We start from the raw sequence: 21,708 nt of genomic DNA on the forward strand, positions 1-21,708 counted from the left end.
TTTAGCTAGAAAAGGGCTAAAAGTCAAACCCAAACTCCAAAGCATTATTACATTAGGCTATCTCCAGCTTAAATGGTGTTATGGCAACCAGTGACGATGTTTGAAGATAGCATTTATCTGTCTTGCAGGGGAGTTTTGGGGAAAAAAATCTTTTGGTTTGAAAATATTTTCATAGTTTGTAAATGCTTCCCAATTTTTCCTATGTTCCCTTGTAAAGACCCCCATGTTTCCAAAAGAAAATTTTAATGGCAATGATTAACCTCTATGAAATGTCTTAATTTCTCAAACCACATTTTATTTTAGTCAGAAGACATCTTCTGGGCCATGAATCTATAGCACTAGACTGATTTGCATAGAACGTCTTCATAGACATGAGTTGATGACCCTCCATATGCTGGCAACTCTTTTCCCTTTTCCCCAAGTGTTCCCTAAGGAGTTTGCCTCATTTTTTTGTGTGTGTATTAAAGACAAACTCAACTTAAAAAAAAAAAATAAATGAAAGACTCCACATTGGGAATATAATTTGAAAATAAAAATTTTATATTTCAGGACAGGCAAAAGTTTGGGGTTACTAAATCAAAATTGTAAAGGAGAAAAATTGAGAAAATTGAGAGAAGACAGATTTCCTCACCTGCATACAAAAACCCTACTCTGGCAATATTTCCTAAGATACCTGCATCAGAGGCTGTTAGCAAGAATGCTCCAGATAGATACCTGCTTGCAGCAAGCAAACTTGAAAGGAAGCAGGATCTAGGATAACAAGTGATTTTTTTAAAAAACTCAGCTTAAAGCATTTTTGACACATGCTACAACATGGATGAACCTTGAAAGTGTTATGCTAAGTGAAAGAAACCAGACATAGAGAACAAATCCTGTATGATTCTACTAACATGAGATACCTAGAACAGGCAAATCATAGAGACAGAAAGTAGATGAGAGGTTACCAGTGGCTGGGAGGAGGGTAAAGGGGGGGTTATTGTTTAATGGGTATGAGCTTTTGTTTGGGATGATAAAAAAGTCTTGGAAATGAATGGTGGTGATGGTTGCACAATAGTGTGGTTGTATATAGTGCCAATGAACTGTGCGCATAAAGTGCTTAGAAGAATACATTTTACATATATTTTACAACAATTTTAGAAATTAGAGAAATAGAGAAATATACAGATGACTAACATAGCATACAAGCTACAAGGGACATGAAAATGAAGTATATCGTGGTGCAAATGAGGCAGGGATAAATAATAAAGAAAGAAATGGAACAACACACAGAAAAGCACATCAATACCTTAGGAATTTGGTTTTGGAGGAGCATGATAAATACTGTATTTCTCTCACACTAACATGGTAAGTCTTTGTTTTTATTGGGGTTCTACGAAAATTTAGTGTCTTGTCTTCAGTTGACAAGACCTAGGGCCAAATATATGGTAGAATTAGAGCTGGAGGTGGCAGGGTGGAAAAATGTGCTTAAGTATTAATGGCAGAAATTGCCCTGGGAGATTGAGACAATAATAAAAGAAAGCAGGTGGATTCATGGGCTTCTACAGGACAAAGGGGGTTTCCTGACCACTCATTCCCAAGGTGCTTATTATACCTGTGACAAATACCGCAGTTTCCACAATCTTAAGACATGTCTTAATAGCTCAAAACAGATGGACTGTGTCATTCATCTCTAAGGCAAATCTGGTTCAAAGTTTGAAATGCAGATATTTCTTCTTCCCAAGAGGAATTCTTCTCTTACCTCCCAGATCCTCTCCAGCTGTTCAAGGATGCTGGAAACCCCAGGAAACAAAGGTTGACCCTGGAACATTTCAATAAAGATGCAGCCTGCACCCCTAGCAAAGGAAACAAGAGTCAACCCAACACTCTCAAGAAAAACATACTTGCAAAACCGAATTAACAGCATTTCTTCTCCCAAGAAATATTTGGGATAGTTAAATAGAGGCCACATGCTATTAAGTCTTGGACAAAAAGAAAAGTCCCTTTCTCAACCAAAAATAAGAATAGTTTTTAGCTTTTTGTTAAAATGGAATGCAGCCAGCATTTAGAAATGCAGTATAGATAACATTTTGCCCTATTCAAGCTCATTAACTATTCATTTTACGAGAAGCAGGGAAGGTACTAAATCTCCAAATTGAATGCTTTCTTTCACTGACTCTAAGATGCTATTATTGTATGTGCTATTAAGAAACAAAATACCTGCGAGTTAAACTATGACATAATCAGAATGTTTCTTTTATACTTCCTGAAAGGGCTTTTATATATTTAATTAGACAGATTATTTTATCATGTCATACTTGTACATGCAAAAAATGGAACCTTAAGTGAAAAAAATTGGTTTAGGTACTCTTAAAACTTTTTCACATTCTGCATTTGACTCAGACACTTTGATGTCTGTGTTTATCCATGGTATCGTCCTCTATATCAGGAGTTTGATGACACAGCATGTCTTAAAATAATCTATTAAAGAACTAGGAGTCACTGGTGCTGGGCTCCTTAGCTGACTGTGCAATTACATAGAGTTAGCCTACTTTTGACTCCTGCTTAAAGAATGTTGCTAAGCATGTCTGGTTCATTCTCTCTCCACAATTGTTTGGTTCCTAGGGGTAAGGAAAGAAAGGAAAGGGAGGAAAGGGAGGAAAGGAAGGAAAGGAAGGAAAAGAAGGAAGGAAAGAAAGGAAGGAAAGGGAGGAAAGGGAGGAAAGGGAGGAAAGGAAGGAAGGAAGGAAGGAAGAAAGAAAGAAAGAAAGAAAGAAAGAAAGAAAGAAAGAAAGAAAGAAAGAAAGAAAGAAAGCAAGCAAGCAAGCAAGCAAGCAAGCAAGCAAGCAAGCAAGAAATAGAGAAAAGAAAAAGAAAAGCTCTCCTGTCTGCAAGACTTTCTTTCAAGTCACTGATGCCCATTCTGCAAGTTTTGATGCTGGCATGTTTGATGTTCACACACGTTCAATGGTAACTACAGTCACAGCTGCAGCCTGGCTGATGGCAACTGTAAAATGCTACTGATTGTAAGATGCATCCTGATTTAAGATGCACCAAGAATATGCACCTTAAAATAGATTAAATAGAGTGAAATATGTTTCCTTTCCTATGTAGTCAAACTGGAGGGTAAGGATAGCTAGGAATAAGATTTATTTTGTTAATAATTCACATTTTTATGCTTGTAAGTCTTTTGAGTGATAAAACTGGTCTGGGTGACAGATTACAGAGATTATCCCCATGGTCCAAGACTTTGACTCCAAATCCCTTTCACCATAACACATAATTGTGCAAACTCCTTTAATCATCTTGACATTTTTTGTGACATGATAAATAAGGATATTTAAGTAAAATATTTAATTATAGATCATCATATTATTAAAGATTCATTTTAAATATAATCTTTACTATTATTCATATGTATTTATTACATATGATATATTTTTACTTTTTCCATCTGACTGTAGACATATGCTATTTAATTTACTTAAAATTGATTGTATAGGAGAAAACAGATTTCTTGATAAACGAGTTTAAGAATAATTTTTATCCTGAGTCTGGTTTGGGGAAAGATTATATATTTTTTTAAAAAATTGAAATTTAACTGTATCTTACATCAAAAGAGACAAAAACTATTTTCATGAGCCAATATTTGGTTTGCATTTAAAATAATCAACAGGCTTATTCTCAGAATTTTGTATATATATAAATAAAAGATATCAGACTGAGTTTTACAAGCATTTTTTTACCCTCAAACAACAGGTTGTTTTTTACCCCCAATTTAAAAAGAGCCAGTTTGGATACACTGGCCACCATATTTACTTTTTACTGATTTTTCATGTACAAGAGAACTTGATGTGTGATATGAGGCTTGATCAGACAAATGTAACTTAAGACTATAAGTTGAAAAGTATCTTGAGGTAAATTTTTAGAATTATTGTCATTTTAAAGCTTCTCATTAGCTTGTTAAACATGTATGTTTTTTTGTGTCTTATCTTTAAAGCAACAGATATAAAAAGTATAAATTAAATAATATATGGAAGAGAATAAAAGTAATGGGAAAAATGTCAAATGGTTACAAATCATCCTGGTTGCTAGCAATGGTCAACTACGAGATAAGTCAACTCAGAAACCGAGTCAGTGAACACCATCAAACGGTCTCCACCCACCGTCCCTCACACTTTCTCTGAATGTTATGTATTCGAAAGGTCTTAAATCATTTCATTTTGAAGTGAAAAAAATAAATATATATATGCTATACGTATGCATATGGATGTATGTGTGTATTAACATCTTTGTAATTGTTTATTAACTGATATAAAACAGAAATGAAAATGTACTGGGTTTTGAAGACTTGAACCAACCCTCTATCTAGGACTCTAACACCTTCCAGACACTTCAGGGTCTCACAAACCACTAGGAGGCCTGAGGACATTTTAAACAAGGTTCGAAACCATAATCATTACTAGGTTTAAATCCTGTAGTCTACTTTCCACACCTCCCCTCAAAAAGCTTTCATTGCTTATAAAAAGCTCGTTGCCTTTTCACATCTTTTCATACTTGTGGCTATAGGGAACCAAGAAGGAAGTCCATTTGTTACACAATTAATTTCTTAGTGTCCTTCCTCTTCTACTCCACTAGGATGGTATACAAAATTCTGTAAAATATACTGGAGAAAGCTGGACATTAAGGCCATTGTGCAAGCACTACAAAGTAATAGAAGACGTTTGTGTTATGGAATGAAATGCTAATATTTGATTGAAATTCTCCATTTGCGTTAGTATGGTTGGCACCATAGAGGCATTCTCTTGCGTCTTTCTCTTTAAGCTTCACTTAAGGGAGGGTTAAAGGCCTTTCTCACCAAACTAATCTAGAGTCTAAGATTATATGTATATAACCCACCTGCATACATGAATGCACTTACATCACTTATGAGACAAACGAAATTCCTAAATCAATTATAGTTTAGTACCTGGAATATCCGTAAGTACCACAAATATCAATGTTTTGGTAAGAAAGTAAGTGTATGTATGCACCTCAAGTTTGAAAGATGAGAGGGTTTTCTAGGTATAAACATTGTCTTTTCTAAACCATACAATTCATCTTTATATTTTTGTCATTTGTTCCTCAGAACCATTTTATGTTTTATTTGCTTCATAAACAAGTCATGTGGCTTTTATATTTTTTATCTGCTTCTTAAACAAGTCATGTGGCTATCATCTATTTTGCCCATCCAAGACTAGCCTTAAGCAAACATTTTAAATATTCTGAACATTCAGGTCCAGGTAGGGAACCAGTTTCCTATTTCCTTTTATTCCTGTTTTGTTCTTAAATCTTTTTTCCTATGGCTCTTCTTACCCTACATATCTTTAGGCTTCTCAGAGGATTTCTGCTCTGTAGAGATACCCTTGAGGCAGCCCATGTAGATGAAGGGGAACTTCACACACAGGGAAGAAAAGACCTGATGGCATCAAACAGTGAATCCTTCCAGAAAGGAGAGAGATGCACTGGGCCATTTCATGGCTCCAACTGCGGTTCTTCAGTCAAGTTAGAGGAAACAGCTTACATGTTTTCTGCTTTTTCTGGCTCTCTTCCTAACCTTTTCTCTATTCTGAGCATGAACAAATTCTTCCATAAGAGAGAAAAAGATTCCTCAGATTCCTTAGGCAATCACTGGGGAAATAAACCATCTTAGGAGTTTCAGGTTTTCGGAGGTGCAAGGAGCATATAAAACTGTTGTTGGGAGAAATGAATTAGTATTTCATTTTTAACTGTTGAAGTTAGTGCAGAACGATGTAATACTGTATGCGGCAGTTACATGACATTTCCATTTGCTTTTCCCTGGGCCACTCTTTATATTTGGAAGTTTGCAGCGAAATATCTGCAATCTCTCAGGCAGAAACAACTTTCTGTAGTCCTAAAAGTCGCAGCTGCCTGAAATCAGTTTTGAAGAGGACTTTGTGTACCAAATAAATCCTTCTTTAAAACCCAGTTTGCCACAACATGGATGAACCTCGAAACCATTATAACAAATGAAATAAACTAGATATGGAAAGTCAAATATTATATGATTCCAGTTTATGAGATACTTAGAAGAGTGGAATCATAGAGACAGAAAAAATTAGATTGGTGGTTGCCAGGGCCTGTGGGGAGGGAATGATAGGGAGTATTGTTTAATGGGTACAGAATTTCAGTTTGGAATGATAATATGTTCTGGAAATGGATAGTGCTGATGGCTGCACAACAATATGAATGTACTTAGTGCCACTGAACTGTACATTTGAAATGGTTGAAATGGTAAATTTTATGTGATATAAATTTAAACACAATATGAAAAAGTAAAAACAAAAACATAACAGTGTAATCATACTAAAACATTGAGTTTTTCTCACTGAAGTTACTAATGGAATCTTTTAAGGTCTGAAAGGGTAGCAGAAAGAGAAGAAAAGATGATGAGGGATTAGAGAGCATTGGTTGTAAGTGCTGGAAATAACCAATATGCCCTACTTACGGCTTTTCCATAATCTAATCATTTGCTCTGGGCCTCCCACTGACCCTGCTGCTACCAGGGCTCATTGTGAATACGAGGCTCTTACACTACCATGCCATAATTAGTTTCTTTAAGACAAAGGCTCTAACGCTCACCCACTGTCATCGGCCTCCTAAAAGGCATTCATTTTGAACCCTATGAAGTTGCATGGCCTAGCAAAATAGGAATTTTTTTTCCTTTTCTTCCTTTGTCATTTGGAAATCTTCTCCCTGCTCACTTGCCCTCTAATCACTCTGAAAAGAAAAAACAAACAAACAAACAAAAAAATGGGGGAAGGGGCATCTCAATGTAAACGCCGGATATCGATTTGTCTGTCCGCCTATCATATCATCTATTTCTTCTGAAGCAGTGGAGAATAAGTTGATGATACCATGAGTCTTCATCCCTAAAAATTTCCATATATATTTTCTAAGAACAAAAGCACTCTCTTACATAACAACAGTGCAATTATCAAAATCAAAAACAACAGTGCATTATCAAATTCGACGTTGCTCCAATACCACTCTCTAATTCATAGTCCATATTTAAATTTCACCTATCGTTCCAGTCGTGTCCTTGAGCTCCCTTTCTCCCAAGATCCCATCTAGGACCGTGCATTGTGTTTAGCTGGCATGTCTCTTAGTTTCCTTTAGTCTGGAACAGTTCCTCAGTCTTTATTTGCGTTTTAAAACCTTGACTTTGTAGGGAAACAGAAAATGCCACCTCCAAATATGCCACTCTGACGTAAGGATTATTTTGAGCCGAAAGCCATCGAGAAAAAGCAAACACAGGATGAGCTCTCTGCCTCCCCCTTTCTGCTTGAGAGTAGGGCATAAATTCCCCTTGGGAAGATGTCTCCTCATCCTTTCCCGCCTTTCCATACCAAGAGGGGAGAACAATCTCATCACCAGAGATAGAGATGGCACCAAGAAGAATCGACATCAAAAAAACCTTGCTTAGTAACACTTATCCACTATTAGGGTCCCCCACAGATTTACCTCCCCACAATTTATGGCCCTTGAAAAGTCCAGAAGCCCCTTTCTTTTGTCTTGTCTCTTCTACAAATGCATTGTCCTTTGTCAGAATGGTATAAAAGCCTCTAAGCCTAGCGGCTTCTTTGGAGGGTTTCTCTTCTTTCTAGGGAGCCACCTTCCCCGTGCCATATAATATTTTTAATATCAAGTCACATTTGGATGCTTTTCTCCTGTTAATCTGTTTTTTTGTTTGTTTGTTTTGTTTTGTTTGTCAGTTTACTTTGCAGGCGCATCCACTGAACCTAAGGAGATAGGGAAAAATTTTTCCTCCCCTACAACCCTTTTAAAGAGTGAAGGCCAGTTACACTGTAAAATGTCTCTCAAACTGAGTTTATCTGATGTGCCCTCATGATTTGATTCAGGTTATGCTTTTTTTGCAGGAAAACTTAAGTGATATTATATCCTTCTCAGTGCATCATATTAGGAGGTACACATGTCAGAGAGTCCTATTATTGATAATATTAACTCTAATTACTGGTTAAAGTAGTATCTGCCAAGTTTTTCTACTACAAAGTTACTATTTTTCTTTTTGTAATTAATAAGTAATTTGTAGAGAGGTACTTTGAGACTATGTAAATATCTTATTCCTCATTGAATTTTCTTCTCTAGTTTAGCATTATGATACTTGTTTGAATCAATTACTATTGTATTACAAAAAAAGTGATTTTCTAAATCCATCACCTTTTCTCCAATTATTAGTTGGCATTCTACTATAAGGAGCTTCCCTTCTTAACTATCTACCACGTAGCTATCCTTAATACAGATTTATATAGTCTTATTTTATTCAGTGGGTTATTATCCATTACCCTATTTATACTGATGCTCAAATATTACCACCTCTGGCTAGTGGGAGTCTCTTCAAGCTGCTTCCAGTGTCCTTTTGATATATTCTCATCATTTTTGATCACTTTGTCAAAAAAATGTTCCGGCCCGACAAGTCCCTGACCTATTTTGTACTTTCTCTGCCCTAGCCTTAGAATCGGCCATTTCTTCAAAAAGTCCTAGTTCTTTTTAGCAGGGAATGGTATTAAGAAATCAAGGTCTGGGTGGCAGACCAACATGTATGTAAGATACGATAATAAATTTTTTTATTAATGCACCTAACAGAATTAAATGCAAATTCTCTTTGAGATAACCCACCTCATTCAAGGCCTTCAAAAAAATCCCATGAATGAAATTCCAAGGAAAACTAGCATATCACTGTCAAAAATGACTAAACACAGATGAAAAAAAAAAGATACCATATGCAAGAACCATAAGAAAGAATGAACAGAAATAGACTTACAAAGACCTTCGCTCTAGTTATGTAAGACCTTAGAGAGAAAATTCTAAAACTTTACTAAAAGGCATTAAAGAAAAACACAAAAGATGGAGAGATATACTATGCTTAACATTTGGAACACAATATTACAAAAGTGTTAATTATCCTCATAGTGTTCTATGATTTGAATAAAACTCGAATGAAAATCTCATTAGGACTTTTCATGAAACTTGAAACACTGAATCTAAAATTTATACGAAAAATAGCCAACATACTCCTGAGGAAGAATAAGTGGAGAGACTTGTCCTACCAAATATCAAGTTTTATTATAAAGCTATAGAAATTAATAAAGTGGTACAGGGACAGATAAATTGACCCCAGTGGAAAAGGATAGAGAGCACAGAAATAGAACAACGCATTTATGGAAACTTGATCTACAAGAGATTGCCATAGCAGATCGCTGAAGAAATTGGGATGAGACCTTTGGTCAGCAAATACAAAAGTCAATTTTCAATGTATTAAAGAGTTAAAGTGAAAGGAAAAACTTTACGACTTTTAAAAGAATGTATTAGACAATATCATTCTGATCTCAGTAAGGAAAGGATTTTATAAACAAGAAACAAAAGGGCTAACCATAAAAGAAAAGACTGATAAGATCAGCAATATTAAAATTAAGAACTTTTGTTCAAAAACATAAGCCATGAACTGGGGAGGCTACTTGTAACACATACGACTGATAAAAGATTAGTATCTAGAATATAAGTACTCCTATAAATCAATACAGAAAGGGAAGGAGAGAGAGGGAGAGATAGACAGAGACAGAGACTGAGAAACCAAAAGAAAATAATTTAAAAAAATAAACAGGTATTTCATAGAAGAGAAAAAACAAAGGGCAAATAATCCAGGAAAAGATGTCCAATGTCAGTAGTAATTAGAAAAATGCAAATTTAGATCACAACATGATACCATTCTACCCACTTGATTAGCAAGAATTAATAAATCTGATATTAAAAAAGTGGTACATATATAGATAAGGGATTATAATACACTATTGGTGAATAAATTATTACAACCACTTTGGTAAACAATTTGTCCCTGTTTTATGAAGGTGAACATTCATAAATCCTGTGATGCAGCAAATATACTCGTAAGTAAGTACCCTAGAGAAATCCTTAAGCATTAATACCAAGCACATTCATAGTAGCAAAGACAAACAAGACAAAAAACCAAACTAAATAAAATGTTTATCAACAGGAAATAAAGTGTAGCTACACAGATCAATGTAGAGGAATCTTAGAACCATATTAAGTGAAAAAAAAGTCACAGAAGACTAAAAACAATATAATACTATTTTTATAAAAACACAAAAGCAGGTAGAACAAACAATCTTTTTAAGAATACATTTTAAAATGTAAAAATATTGTTTTTAAAAGGGGTAGGAGAATGATGCAAGAGAAAAAAATTAGTATAGAAGCCCCTGTGGCGAGGGGCAGGTTAATGAGAAACGGACACAAGAAGATGTGACAATATTGGTTTTTATGTTCTAATTGTTACATTGAGTAGTGGGTTTGTGGAGCTCACTTTATTATGTTTCTTAATCTACATCAGGTTTCTCAATCTTGACATTATTGACATTTTGGACTAGATAAATACTTGTTTGGAGGGGGGCTGCCCTGTGCATTATAGGATGTTTAGCAACATCCTTGGCCTCTTACCCACTAGATGCCAGTAGCACCACCCACCTAGCTGTGAAAATAAAAAAATGTCTCCAGACACTGCCAAACTTCCTGGGAAGCAACATTGACCTTGGTTGAGAATCACTTATGTATGTATATGTTATACATATTCTTGAATGTTTTAAATGTTCTATAATGAAACAAAGTTTAAAAGTGATGAGTATAAGCTTCACTGTCTGTGAAGCACAACTAGAGGGGATCATTAAAAGCTGAGAAAGCCAGAGCTCATGGAAGGCCTCTGAAGCGAAGGTGCACAGCAATGAGAGCTGACAGTGTCAGGGGGCTTTTGACTGACAGGTGGTACTTCCAGAATGGCCCCAGGTATTGGAAAATCAATGACTCCAGATACGCTGCAGAGGAAATTTTCTGCGACCTTTCTCAATTCTTTGGGAAATCCAAAAGTTTAGTTTAGCCTGTTAGAATTCTGTTTAAGTTTTTTTTAAACCTATTATTGATTTTTTTAAAAACAGAGCCTTCTGTTTATAGATGACCTTCTAAGGTCTTGAAAGATGTTCGTATATTTTGTTACCTTTGAGGAGGTGGCTATGATTGCAAAGTCACCACACGTCTAACTGTGGCCCCCAAATGACTGGGATATTTTAGGAATAAGATCTAGGTAACAATGCTGCTGCTCTAGGAATGATGAGTGCCTGAAACCCCACACTCGTCACCGCATCCCATTAATCCAAGAGCCTCCTTAACAACGTGGTTTTATTTGACAGCATCTATCTGGTTCTTATACTTGCATTACAGTCTCACTTAAACCCCCACAGGGAGAGTTTATTACCCTCACTTTAAAAATGGAAAAACATAGACACAAAGAGAATACATGACTTTTTCAAGATAACATAATCCAGAGTAACTGATTAGAAATAGAAGTGGTATAAAAATCAGGCCTCCTGAATCTTGGTTTTTATGTTTTTTTTTTCACCAAGCTCTTAACTGTGTTTGGGCATGTGTGAGCATGCATGTGCAGACGAGTGCATAAGTATGAGAGTGTGTGTGCATGTGTGTGTGTATCTGTGGTTTGGGAGTGTATGTGTGTTTCTCTGAAAACAAGAAGAAAAGATAAAGAGAATGAAGAGAAGAGCTAGGAGAAGAGGCATGATAGAAAGAGTTCAGGATGCAGAAGAAATCTTGGGCAAGACTTCTCCAAGTCTCAGTTTCTTTAACTGTAAAAACTTGCAGATAGATTGGAGAAATCAAATGAGATATGTATTTGAAAGCACTTTATGTTTCTGTAGACAAATGTGGTTGTCATTAGGATTATTATTAAAAATGTGACACATATAGTTCATAGCAGCATTATTCACAGTGGCTAGCACATGGAAGCAACCAAAGTTTCCTACAATAGATGATTGGCTAAAGAAGCTGTGGTACATATATACAATGGAATATTACTCAGCCATAAGAAGAGATGAAATACTGCCATTTGCAACAACATGGATGGACCTTGAAATAATCATACTAAGTGAAATAAAACAGACAGAAAAGGCTGAAAATCACATGATATCACTTATATGTGGGATATAAACCTAAAAGCAACAAATGAACAGGACAAACAAGCAGACTCATGGACATGGACAATGGACTAGTGGTTACCAGAGAGGAGGGGGAAAAATAAAAAGTAAAATGTTAAAATAATAATAATAATAATAATAAATGTTAAATTTTAAAGAATGTGACACATATAATAAAGTAACCCTCAAGGGTAGGATGATCCACATTTGCTTCATTTTTTTGGCACTAGCTCTTACCATATGTCCAGTTCAGAGGAATATTCAGTGGCTCCCAACAAGGTATCAGGAGGGCGGTACCAAAGAGTCACAACTTCTGAAGAGTAAGTCTGGCTGGGAATGGACTTGGCCCGAGCAAGACCTGACCAAAGGAGAGAAGCACAGAACTCACTGTCTCGGAATTTCCTGGAGAGCCACAATAACACATTCTACTAAGGACAGTATAACTGGCGGAGTAAACAATACTTTAAAAATGATACACAAACTCTGGGTGCTTCTCATAGAGCTACTTCACTACCTTGATCCTTGTGTACTTCTTCAGCAAGTGAATTTCTCAAATTTTGGCCTACTTTGCAGCTAGATGTGGCCTTCCTGGCAGCTAAGTATCACGACGTGACTAAATTCTTCCCTATATGATACAAACAGAAGTGATGTGTGAACTTCCAGATCATGCACATAATGGAGGGGTTAAGTGTTCTTCCCTTTTCTCCTTCCTCCAGGCTGTAATGAGAAGGGGGTGGCAGCCATCTTGAAATATGCAGTTGGAGCAAATACCCCAGGGATGGTGGGGCCACAGGACAGAAGGAACGTGGGCCAAAATACCATGGGGCCATCTGATGAGTTCTAACTGCTTAGTTCAGAGAGGTATGTGAGAGAAAGCTTCTAGTATGTTTACACCTCTGTAATTTTAGGTCTGTGGTAAAACAATAAAACCCAGTTCACAACTCATGTGTCCACCTTTATTTTTGCTGTCCGGGAGTCCCCAGTTAGATAAAGAGTGGAGATTGCTAATCCAAATTAGTTTGATAGGACCTTAGATGAGTCATTTTCAAGTGTTCCTCTACAAAATAAGGGTACTTTTGTCAGTCAGCTACTTATCTCACGGGATCACATGATCTAAAGCTGGAAAAAAAGAAACTTTAATAGATGAGCCTGAATTGATAAATGAACGTCTATTAAATGCTTACATGTCCAGATGAAAGCTACTATCACAGAATGAAGTACTGAGCTATAGTACAATCATCTGACATCTACCAAACTGAGAAGAGTGTTTCCTCAGCTCACATGGAACCAGATTTAAAACAAACATTTATCGAGCACTTACTGTGGTATCAGGCACTAGGGATCCAATGAAAAGCAAAAATGGACCCAGGCTGACCTTATAATGCTTAGGTCTAGTGGAGGAGAAAAAAATCATCATATAAATGTGTTGTGTGCCTGTGTGTGCGTGTGTAATTATAAACTGTGATAAGGGCTAAAATGGAAAGCTACAGTAATAGTCAGGGGAAATCTACATCACTTTGACGGGATAAAAGCGTTCAGTACCCACACAGTCACACCTATGTAAATACATAGGTGAGCAGGAACAGGTACCCTGGAGTCTCCATTCTAGCATAAGTCCATCCTACAATCTGAGGTAAAGTGCTTTATCCTGCCATTCTGGGTAATCTTGATCTATTCTGAAAGAATTTGTATATCCACCTAGATTTAGGGAAACCTACCAAGTCCAGTTCACTCTACAAATGTTTCTATATCAAAAATGGCATTGGGCTAGGAGGGGCGCCCAAGTTTTAGAATCTGATTAGACTGGGGCTTGATGGAATTCTAAAAAGCTACCAATCTCTCCCTGTTTCTTGTCTCACACTTCCAAGAGAGTTATCTGATACCCTCACAAAGCATCACATTCCCCAGGCCTCTCTTTTTCAAAGGCCAGGCTTCATCAATGCTTTAAACACTTGCACACAAAAGCACCGTTGTTCACAGCCCAGAAGGAGACTCGAGGGGCGGCTTACCAAAATCAGCCAGTTTGAGCTCTCCCAGGTGACTGATGAGTAAGTTCTGAGGCTTCAGGTCCCTGTGAAGAACGTGTTGGTGGTGGATGTACGCCAGGCCCCGCAAAAGTTGAAACATGAAAAGCTGGAAGGAATGAACACCTTATCTAAGCAGATTTGAGCCACTATGTGTTGATTTCTTCTCTAAATTAAAAACAGTCATCTGAAAGAATATAGTAAAAGTGTCTCTTCAGAGACAAAAAAAAAAAAGAAAAAAAAAAGAAAAAGTGAAGATTTTATATTAAGAGAGGGTAAAAAGGACAAGGAAAGTCAAATAAATAGACCTTGTCCTAAACAAAGGGATTCTGGCTTTTCCTGACATCTCATTTATTTGATATTGAAGGAATTACCCTTCCTTAAAAATCTGAAGTGAAACTTTGAAGTTTCCCTTGGAACACTAGTTATTGATTTAGATGTGAGAGATTTAAATTTTTTTTCCCACTGATGAACTTGGCATATAAGATCAAAGTTGACCTGGAAATGATATTCTAAGGTTTACAACTGCTTAAATTTTCCAAGCTTTCTGATATGAAACGCTTTTAAAAACACAAACACAAGGAGACAAGACTGGGAAATATATCCTTAGATTGTATGAGGAAATAAAGAAACAATTATCTTTTAAAATCTATTTCTAAAGTCTTAGGTTCAAAGTTGAAAACAAGGGAAATATACAGTATAGATTAAGAGGGAAGGGAGACCAAAAGAAATTAGACCCTCCTACCCCCCACACTCTGCCCCCCCTCCCCCGGCCAAAAAAAGAGAGAGAGAGAGAGAATAAGGAATAAATAGTAGAGAAAAGAAGAAAGGGAGGATAAAACAACGGGAAAAACACATTTTGGCCCTAAATTTTAAGATGTTGCATGTGGTTATGAGACACAGAAACCAAAGTCATTATTAAGTTCCCACCAATAAAGAAGTTTACGGAAAAAAAAAAAAAAACAAAAACCAATGCTTAGTTTTCCAAGTGTCTTTCACTATTTTCCAGTGCCACTGGCAAGTGGGAATTCAAACACCAACATTAGTGTTTACAAAGACATATGCCAAATGAGAACATGTTCTGGCAGTTTAGGAAAGAAAGGGCCAGCCCCAGAATTGCTGGGGACACAGGCAAAATAGCAGATAGAGAGCTGTGCGGATCCATCCATTCTTTTTTTTTTCCATCACATCTTGGAAACTAGGAACTTCAGAGGTGCTAGGACCTGTACTGCCCCAGCAATGGCTTGGTGACATTGGAGCCAAGTTAATGAGCAGCGTGGGGAATTTACCTACCATAGCACAGCTGTGGCTGTGTAGGTTCCATGCAGGCCCCACATCAAGTTCATGAGCCATAATGCTAAAATTTCTTGATACTCCTTTTTCAGTTGTTCACTGATACTATGAGTCTTCCCAATGCTTTTTCTTCTTGGTGCTTTAAACACACACACACTGTTCATTTTTCCATTCGTCAAATCACTAAGCTAAAAAGGCACAAAATTCCTATGCTGACATTTAAGCCTTCCAATTGGTTATATAAGTATAAATGTTCACAGACAATATACAGAACCAACTTAAATTCTGGGCAAAAGCAAAAGGTGCCATAGTATATGTTTTTCAATGGGAAATTATTAAGGAAAGAGGGAAATGGAGACAGGTGAGGGACAGAAGACAGAAAGATAGTGACCCGTAAAGGAGAGAGCCAGAAGGAAGGAAGGAAGGAAGGAAGGAAGGAAGGAAGGAAGGAAGGAAGGAAGGAAGGAAGGAAGGAAAAATAACATTTATTGAATGTCTAGCACCTTTTATAATCCTCAAATCAACCCTATGAAAAAGATATGCTTGTCCTCAATCTACAGATAAGAAAAATAGCGCTCAAGGAAACTTTGAAAATATGTCTGCAGTGTCAGGAACAGGTCTCCAATTCAGACCTGCCTGATTCCGCTACACCATCCTGAGAAGCTGGAAAAAAGACAGAAAATTTAAAACATGCTAGGGAAAGAGAGTTGGCTGGCTGAGTCAGAGACAGAGCTTCTCAGTGGGCCAGCCTGAAACGCCTGTCAGGTCCAAGGATAGACTGTTCTCACTAATTAGTAACCGTTGCCTCTCACCTTCTTGCTCCGGGTCCCTTCCCTCCCTGGCTCCACAACTGTCTACAAGCATTTGTAAGTGGTAAAGCACTGCGGTGTAAAGGTATGGTATTTCACAGCCATGCTTCTCAAAACTGCAGTGTGCGCTAACTCTTTAATCTACCCACTCACTCTTTAATCCCTTTCCACACTGCTGAAGCTTCACCAATCATACCCAACCTGACGGTGTTTTCTCAGTCAACATCGAGCCAGACTGTGGGTGACTCTTTCCAGAGAGGTTTCCCATACCCTAGGGGTTGGTTCTGTTTCCAACACAATGAGGCTCTTGGGAACAAAATGTAAATCCTTTGGGCTAGTGCCATCTGGGCTAAGAATCCCTCAGAACACAATCCCATCAGTCAGCCAACTCCTGCAGCGACTCGAGCCCTTCCACTCATCAGGTAATTCCTGGAGCTTGTTCTATTAGAAATGCAACCCAAGCGAACCTCACTATGATTCCCATCCTATCTTCTGTGGTCACTACTCAAAATATAAGCCTCTCTGACTATATTCCTTTTCACTCCCATAAGCTCATCTCCATACTGCTCTGTGCTTCCTCTCATTTAACCCCAGCATCCATCGTTCTTTCCTCTCCCAAACCTTTCTACTGTTTAGTCTTCACTCCTCAATGCCGGCTTAAAAACTCCCTACATCCAGCCTCTGATGCATTTCCTTCTGGCTCCTTTCCTTAAATGGTACCTTGGGTTCGCTGCTTCCCTATAGCATTCTCAAGTGGATGCTAGTTTTTCTACAACTAACTCATACCTTTGATCACTGCAAGGTGGAGTCAGCTGTCTCTTGACTCGCCAATACCACTTCAAAGCCATTACTTCTCCACCCTTAAGTCCCTGTTGCTTGGACTTTCTTGCTATCCAGCTACACCTTCCTCTACTCCTCTTTTCACTATCATCCACACAACTCCCCACCACTCTCCATCCTTCTCTCAAGACTCGGGCACCTGGATTGCAGCCGTTGCTTCCTTTATATCCATGCCCATGTGAACAAGCTCCAGGGACCTGCTTTTCCAATCAACTTCAGCCCCTCACTCCTGCGGTAACACAGTAGGTCTTGCCATTATATGCAACTGTTTGTCCTCTCAAATGTGAAATCCATGCCTGTATAAAATGGCTTCTGCAATGGTCACATCATTCATGGTTACCAATGGCTTTTGCTATAGAGATTCAGTGGCTACCACTCGTTTCTTCTCTTTGCATTTGGCATTGTTGACCATGTCTTCCTTCCTGAAGCTCTCTCCTGTTGGTACCACAATCTTTTAATTTTTCTCCTACCTCTCTGACCACTATTCTTTTTATAGGTTCTACTTCCTCTTCTGATCTCTAATATATTGATTTTCTTAAGGTTCCATCCTAGACTTTCTTCTCTTACCTCTATACACTCTTCCTTAGCCATCTTACCCACTGATTGCCTCAAATAACTGTATTCTGAAGATTTCAAAATCTTTATCTCCAACTCAGATCTCTTTCCTGAGCTTTATACCCACACAGTCTGAAGTTCAGTTAGACATTTCCTAATCACCTCAAACTCAGAATGTCCAAAACTTAGTTCATTATATCTCTCTAAAATCTACTTTCCCCCTTCATTTCTCTGTCTCAGCGAATAGAACCATTATTCATCTAAATACTAAAAGCTAGAAAAATTATTGCTGATTCTTCTATCTCTTGTTAATTCTGGCTAAATAATTGATGACAAATATGTCCACTTTCCTCCACCATCATCTCACATCTGCACTGCTGTGGTCCTGACTAGCCTCACTGCCAAAGCTGGAACCCTAACAGATATCAGCATTTAGGGAATGACTAGAGGAGATGGGAGTATGGACTGGAAGTAGAAAAAAACCAAGAAGAGAGTGGCATCAGGGGAACCATAACATTTCCCCCCAAAAGTACTGCCCCTTTTCCAATCTATTCACCACAGTGTCATCAGAGCCCAATGCTTTTTCTTCTTGGTGCTTTAAACACACACACACTGTTCATTTTTCCATTCGTCAAATCACTAAGCTAAAAAGGCACAAAATTCCTATGCTGACATTTAAGCCTTCCAATTGGTTATATAAATATAAATGTTCACAGACAATATACAGAACCAACTTAAATTCTGGGCAAAAGCAAAAGGTGCCATAGTACATGTTTTTCAATGGGAAATTATTAAGGAAAGAGGGAAATGGAGACAGGTGAGGGACAGCAGACAGAAAGATAGTGACCCGTAAAGGAGAGAGCCAGAAGGAAGGAAGGAAGGAAGGAAAAATAACATTTATTGAATGTCTAGCACCTTTCATAATCCTCAAATCAACCCTATGAAAAAGATATGCTTGTCCTCAATCTACAGATAAGAAAAATAGCGCTCAAGGAAACTTTGAAAATATGTCTGCAGTGTCAGGAACAGGTCTCCAATTCAGACCTGCCTGATTCCGCTACACCATCTTGAGAAGCTGGAAAAAAGACAGAAAATTTAAAACATGCTAGGGAAAGAGAGTTGGCTGGCTGAGTCAGAGACAGAGCTTCTCAGTGGGCCAGCCTGAAACGCCTGTCAGGTCCAAGGATAGACTGTTCTCACTAATTAGTAACCGTTGCCTCTCACCTTCTTGCTCCGGGTCCCTTCCCTCCCTGGCTCCACAACTGTCTACAAGCATTTGTAAGTGGTAAAGCACTGCGGTGTGAAGGTATGGTATTTCACAGCCATGCTTCTCAAAACTGCAGTGTGCGCTAACTCTTTAATCTACCCACTCACTCTTTAATCCCTTTCCACACTGCTGAAGCTTCACCAATCATACCCAACCTGACGGTGTTTTCTCAGTCAACATCGAGCCAGACTGTGGGTGACTCTTTCCAGAGAGGTTTCCCATACTCTAGGGGTTGGTTCTGTTTCCAACACAATGAGGCTCTTGGGAACAAAATGTAAATCCTTTGGGCTAGTGCCATCTGGGCTAAGAATCCCTCAGAACACAATCCCATCAGTCAGCCAACTCCTGCAGCGACTCGAGCCCTTCCACTCATCAGGGAATTCCTGGAGCTTGTTCTATTAGAAATGCAACCCAAGCGAACCTCACTATGATTCCCATCCTATCTTCTGTGGTCACTACTCAAAATATAAGCTTCTCTGACTATATTCCTTTTCACTCCCATAAGCTCATCTCCATACTGCTCTGTGCTTCCTCTCATTTAACCCCAGCATCCATCGTTCTTTCCTCTCCCAAACCTTTCTACTGTTTAGTCTTCACTCCTCAATGCCGGCTTAAAAACTCCCTACATCCAGCCTCTGATGCATTTCCTTCTGGCTCCTTTCCTTAAATGGTACCTTGGGTTCGCTGCTTCCCTATAGCATTCTCAAGTGGATGCTAGTTTTTCTACAACTAACTCATACCTTTGATCACTGCAAGGTGGAGTCAGCTGCCTCTTGACTCGCCAATACCACTTCAAAGCCATTACTTCTCCACCCTTAAGTCCCTGTTGCTTGGACTTTCTTGCTATCCAGCTACACCTTCCTCTACTCCTCTTTTCACTATCATCCACACAACTCCCCACCACTCTCCATCCTTCTCTCAAGACTCGGGCACCTGGATTGCAGCCGTTGCTTCCTTTATATCCATGCCCATGTGAACAAGCTCCAGGGACCTGCTTTTCCAATCAACTTCAGCCCCTCACTCCTGCGGTAACACAGTAGGTCTTGCCATTATATGCAACTGTTTGTCCTCTCAAATGTGAAATCCATGCCTGTATAAAATGGCTTCTGCAATGGTCACATCATTCATGGTTACCAATGGCTTTTGCTATAGAGATTCAGTGGCTACCACTCGTTTCTTCTCTTTGCATTTGGCATTGTTGACCATGTCTTCCTTCCTGAAGCTCTCTCCTGTTGGTACCACAATCTTTTAATTTTTCTCCTACCTCTCTGACCACTATTCTTTTTATAGGTTCTACTTCCTCTTCTGATCTCTAATATATTGATTTTCTTAAGGCTCCATCCTAGACTTTCTTCTCTTACCTCTATACACTCTTCCTTAGCCATCTTACCCACTGATTGCCTCAAATAACTGTATTCTGAAGATTTCAAAATCTTTATCTCCAACTCAGATCTCTTTCCTGAGCTTTATACCCACACAGTCTGAAGTTCAGTTAGACATTTCCTAATCACCTCAAACTCAGAATGTCCAAAACTTAGTTCATTATATCTCTCTAAAATCTACTTTCCCCCTTCATTTCTCTGTCTCAGCGAATAGAACCATTATTCATCTAAATACTAAAAGCTAGAAAAATTATTGCTGATTCTTCTATCTCTTGTTAATTCTGGCTAAATAATTGATGACAAATATGTCCACTTTCCTCCACCATCATCTCACATCTGCACTGCTGTGGTCCTGACTAGCCTCACTGCCAAAGCTGGAACCCTAACAGATATCAGCATTTAGGGAATGACTAGAGGAGATGGGAGTATGGACTGCAAGTAGAAAAAAAACAAGAAGAGAGTGGCATCAGGGGAACCATAACATTTCCCCCCAAAAGTATTGCCCCTTTTCCAATCTATTCACCACAGTGTCATCAGAGTGAGCTTTACAAGAAGAATTTATCACTTCCTTGTTTAAAATCATTTAGTGGTACCTCGTATGGAATAGCATGGCATAGCTGAACCCTTCATGCTCTGGCTCCTACCTACCTCTCAAGTCTCATCCCTGACCATCTCCAACTCTGTTAATTCTAAACTCCACCCTTACTGAATTATCTTTAGTTCTTGGAATGTGCCATGCCTTCTCTGGCATCCCAGCATTTTCGCTGTTGCCTCTACTGTGGAGAGCTCGTCCCTACTCCCACCTGCTTTGATTGGATAAATTCTTCCTTTCTGTCTCCAGATGCCCCTAATACAGCCCTCTATTTATTTTGTGTGTTCCTCACAAATGCACAAAGACCTTGCAGTCGAGTAGGATTTTCAGCTGTATTCTTGGTGTTTGTGACGCTCTCGACCATACGCTCCTTGGAAGTGTCTCTTCCCTTGACTTCCGCGAATGTGCATTTTTCTGGATCCTCTGCATTCCTAAAAACTGCTTTCCTTTGTCCCTTGCTGTCTTGTTCTTTTTCTCATCCTCTAAAGGCAAACTTTCTGTCACCAGTCATTCCACCTTTGCAGATTTGGATGTGCTTTCGGTGTTCCACTCTCTTGTCTTTGACTATAAACTCCGTGGGCAGATTACCCTCAAATCTGCATCTCCAGCTCACACCTCTCTTCTGAGCACCAGTCTCCTCTTCAGCTGCCTGCTGCTCATTTCCCTTTGGCTATCCCAACTATGAGCTCCTCATGTCTAAGACAGAACTCTTCCTCTTCCTCTCCAAACCAACTTCTCCTATCTCTATTAATAGAGCTATAATTCTCCTGGTCGATCAAACTCAAAATCAGTCATGTCCAGCCTCATCCTTCTCCTCCTCATGCCCACTGAGTCACCATGTCCTGGATGAACTCTTTCTTGTTTCCATTTTTCACATCCCTTTCCATTCTTAC

At 38.4% G+C, this 21,708-nt stretch overlaps 1 protein-coding gene across 2 annotated transcripts in view; it reads right to left on the minus strand.

Moving 5' to 3' along the window:
• Positions 1-21,708, minus strand: part of CDK15 (cyclin dependent kinase 15) — an 84,981-nt gene that overhangs the window by 39,481 nt on the left and 23,792 nt on the right. For both annotated transcript variants that reach the window (XM_011369146.1, XM_011369144.2), the window contains exons 7-9: positions 14,063-14,186; positions 12,291-12,411; positions 1,739-1,832 (exon numbers count right to left, since the gene is read on the minus strand). In XM_011369146.1, coding sequence (XP_011367448.1) covers positions 1,739-1,832; positions 12,291-12,411; positions 14,063-14,186 — 339 coding nt within the window. The remainder of the gene's footprint in view (positions 1-1,738; positions 1,833-12,290; positions 12,412-14,062; positions 14,187-21,708) is intronic.

This window comes from Pteropus vampyrus, unplaced genomic scaffold, assembly GCF_000151845.1.
Source record: "Pteropus vampyrus isolate Shadow unplaced genomic scaffold, Pvam_2.0 Scaffold146, whole genome shotgun sequence".
NCBI lineage: Eukaryota > Metazoa > Chordata > Mammalia > Chiroptera > Pteropodidae > Pteropus > Pteropus vampyrus.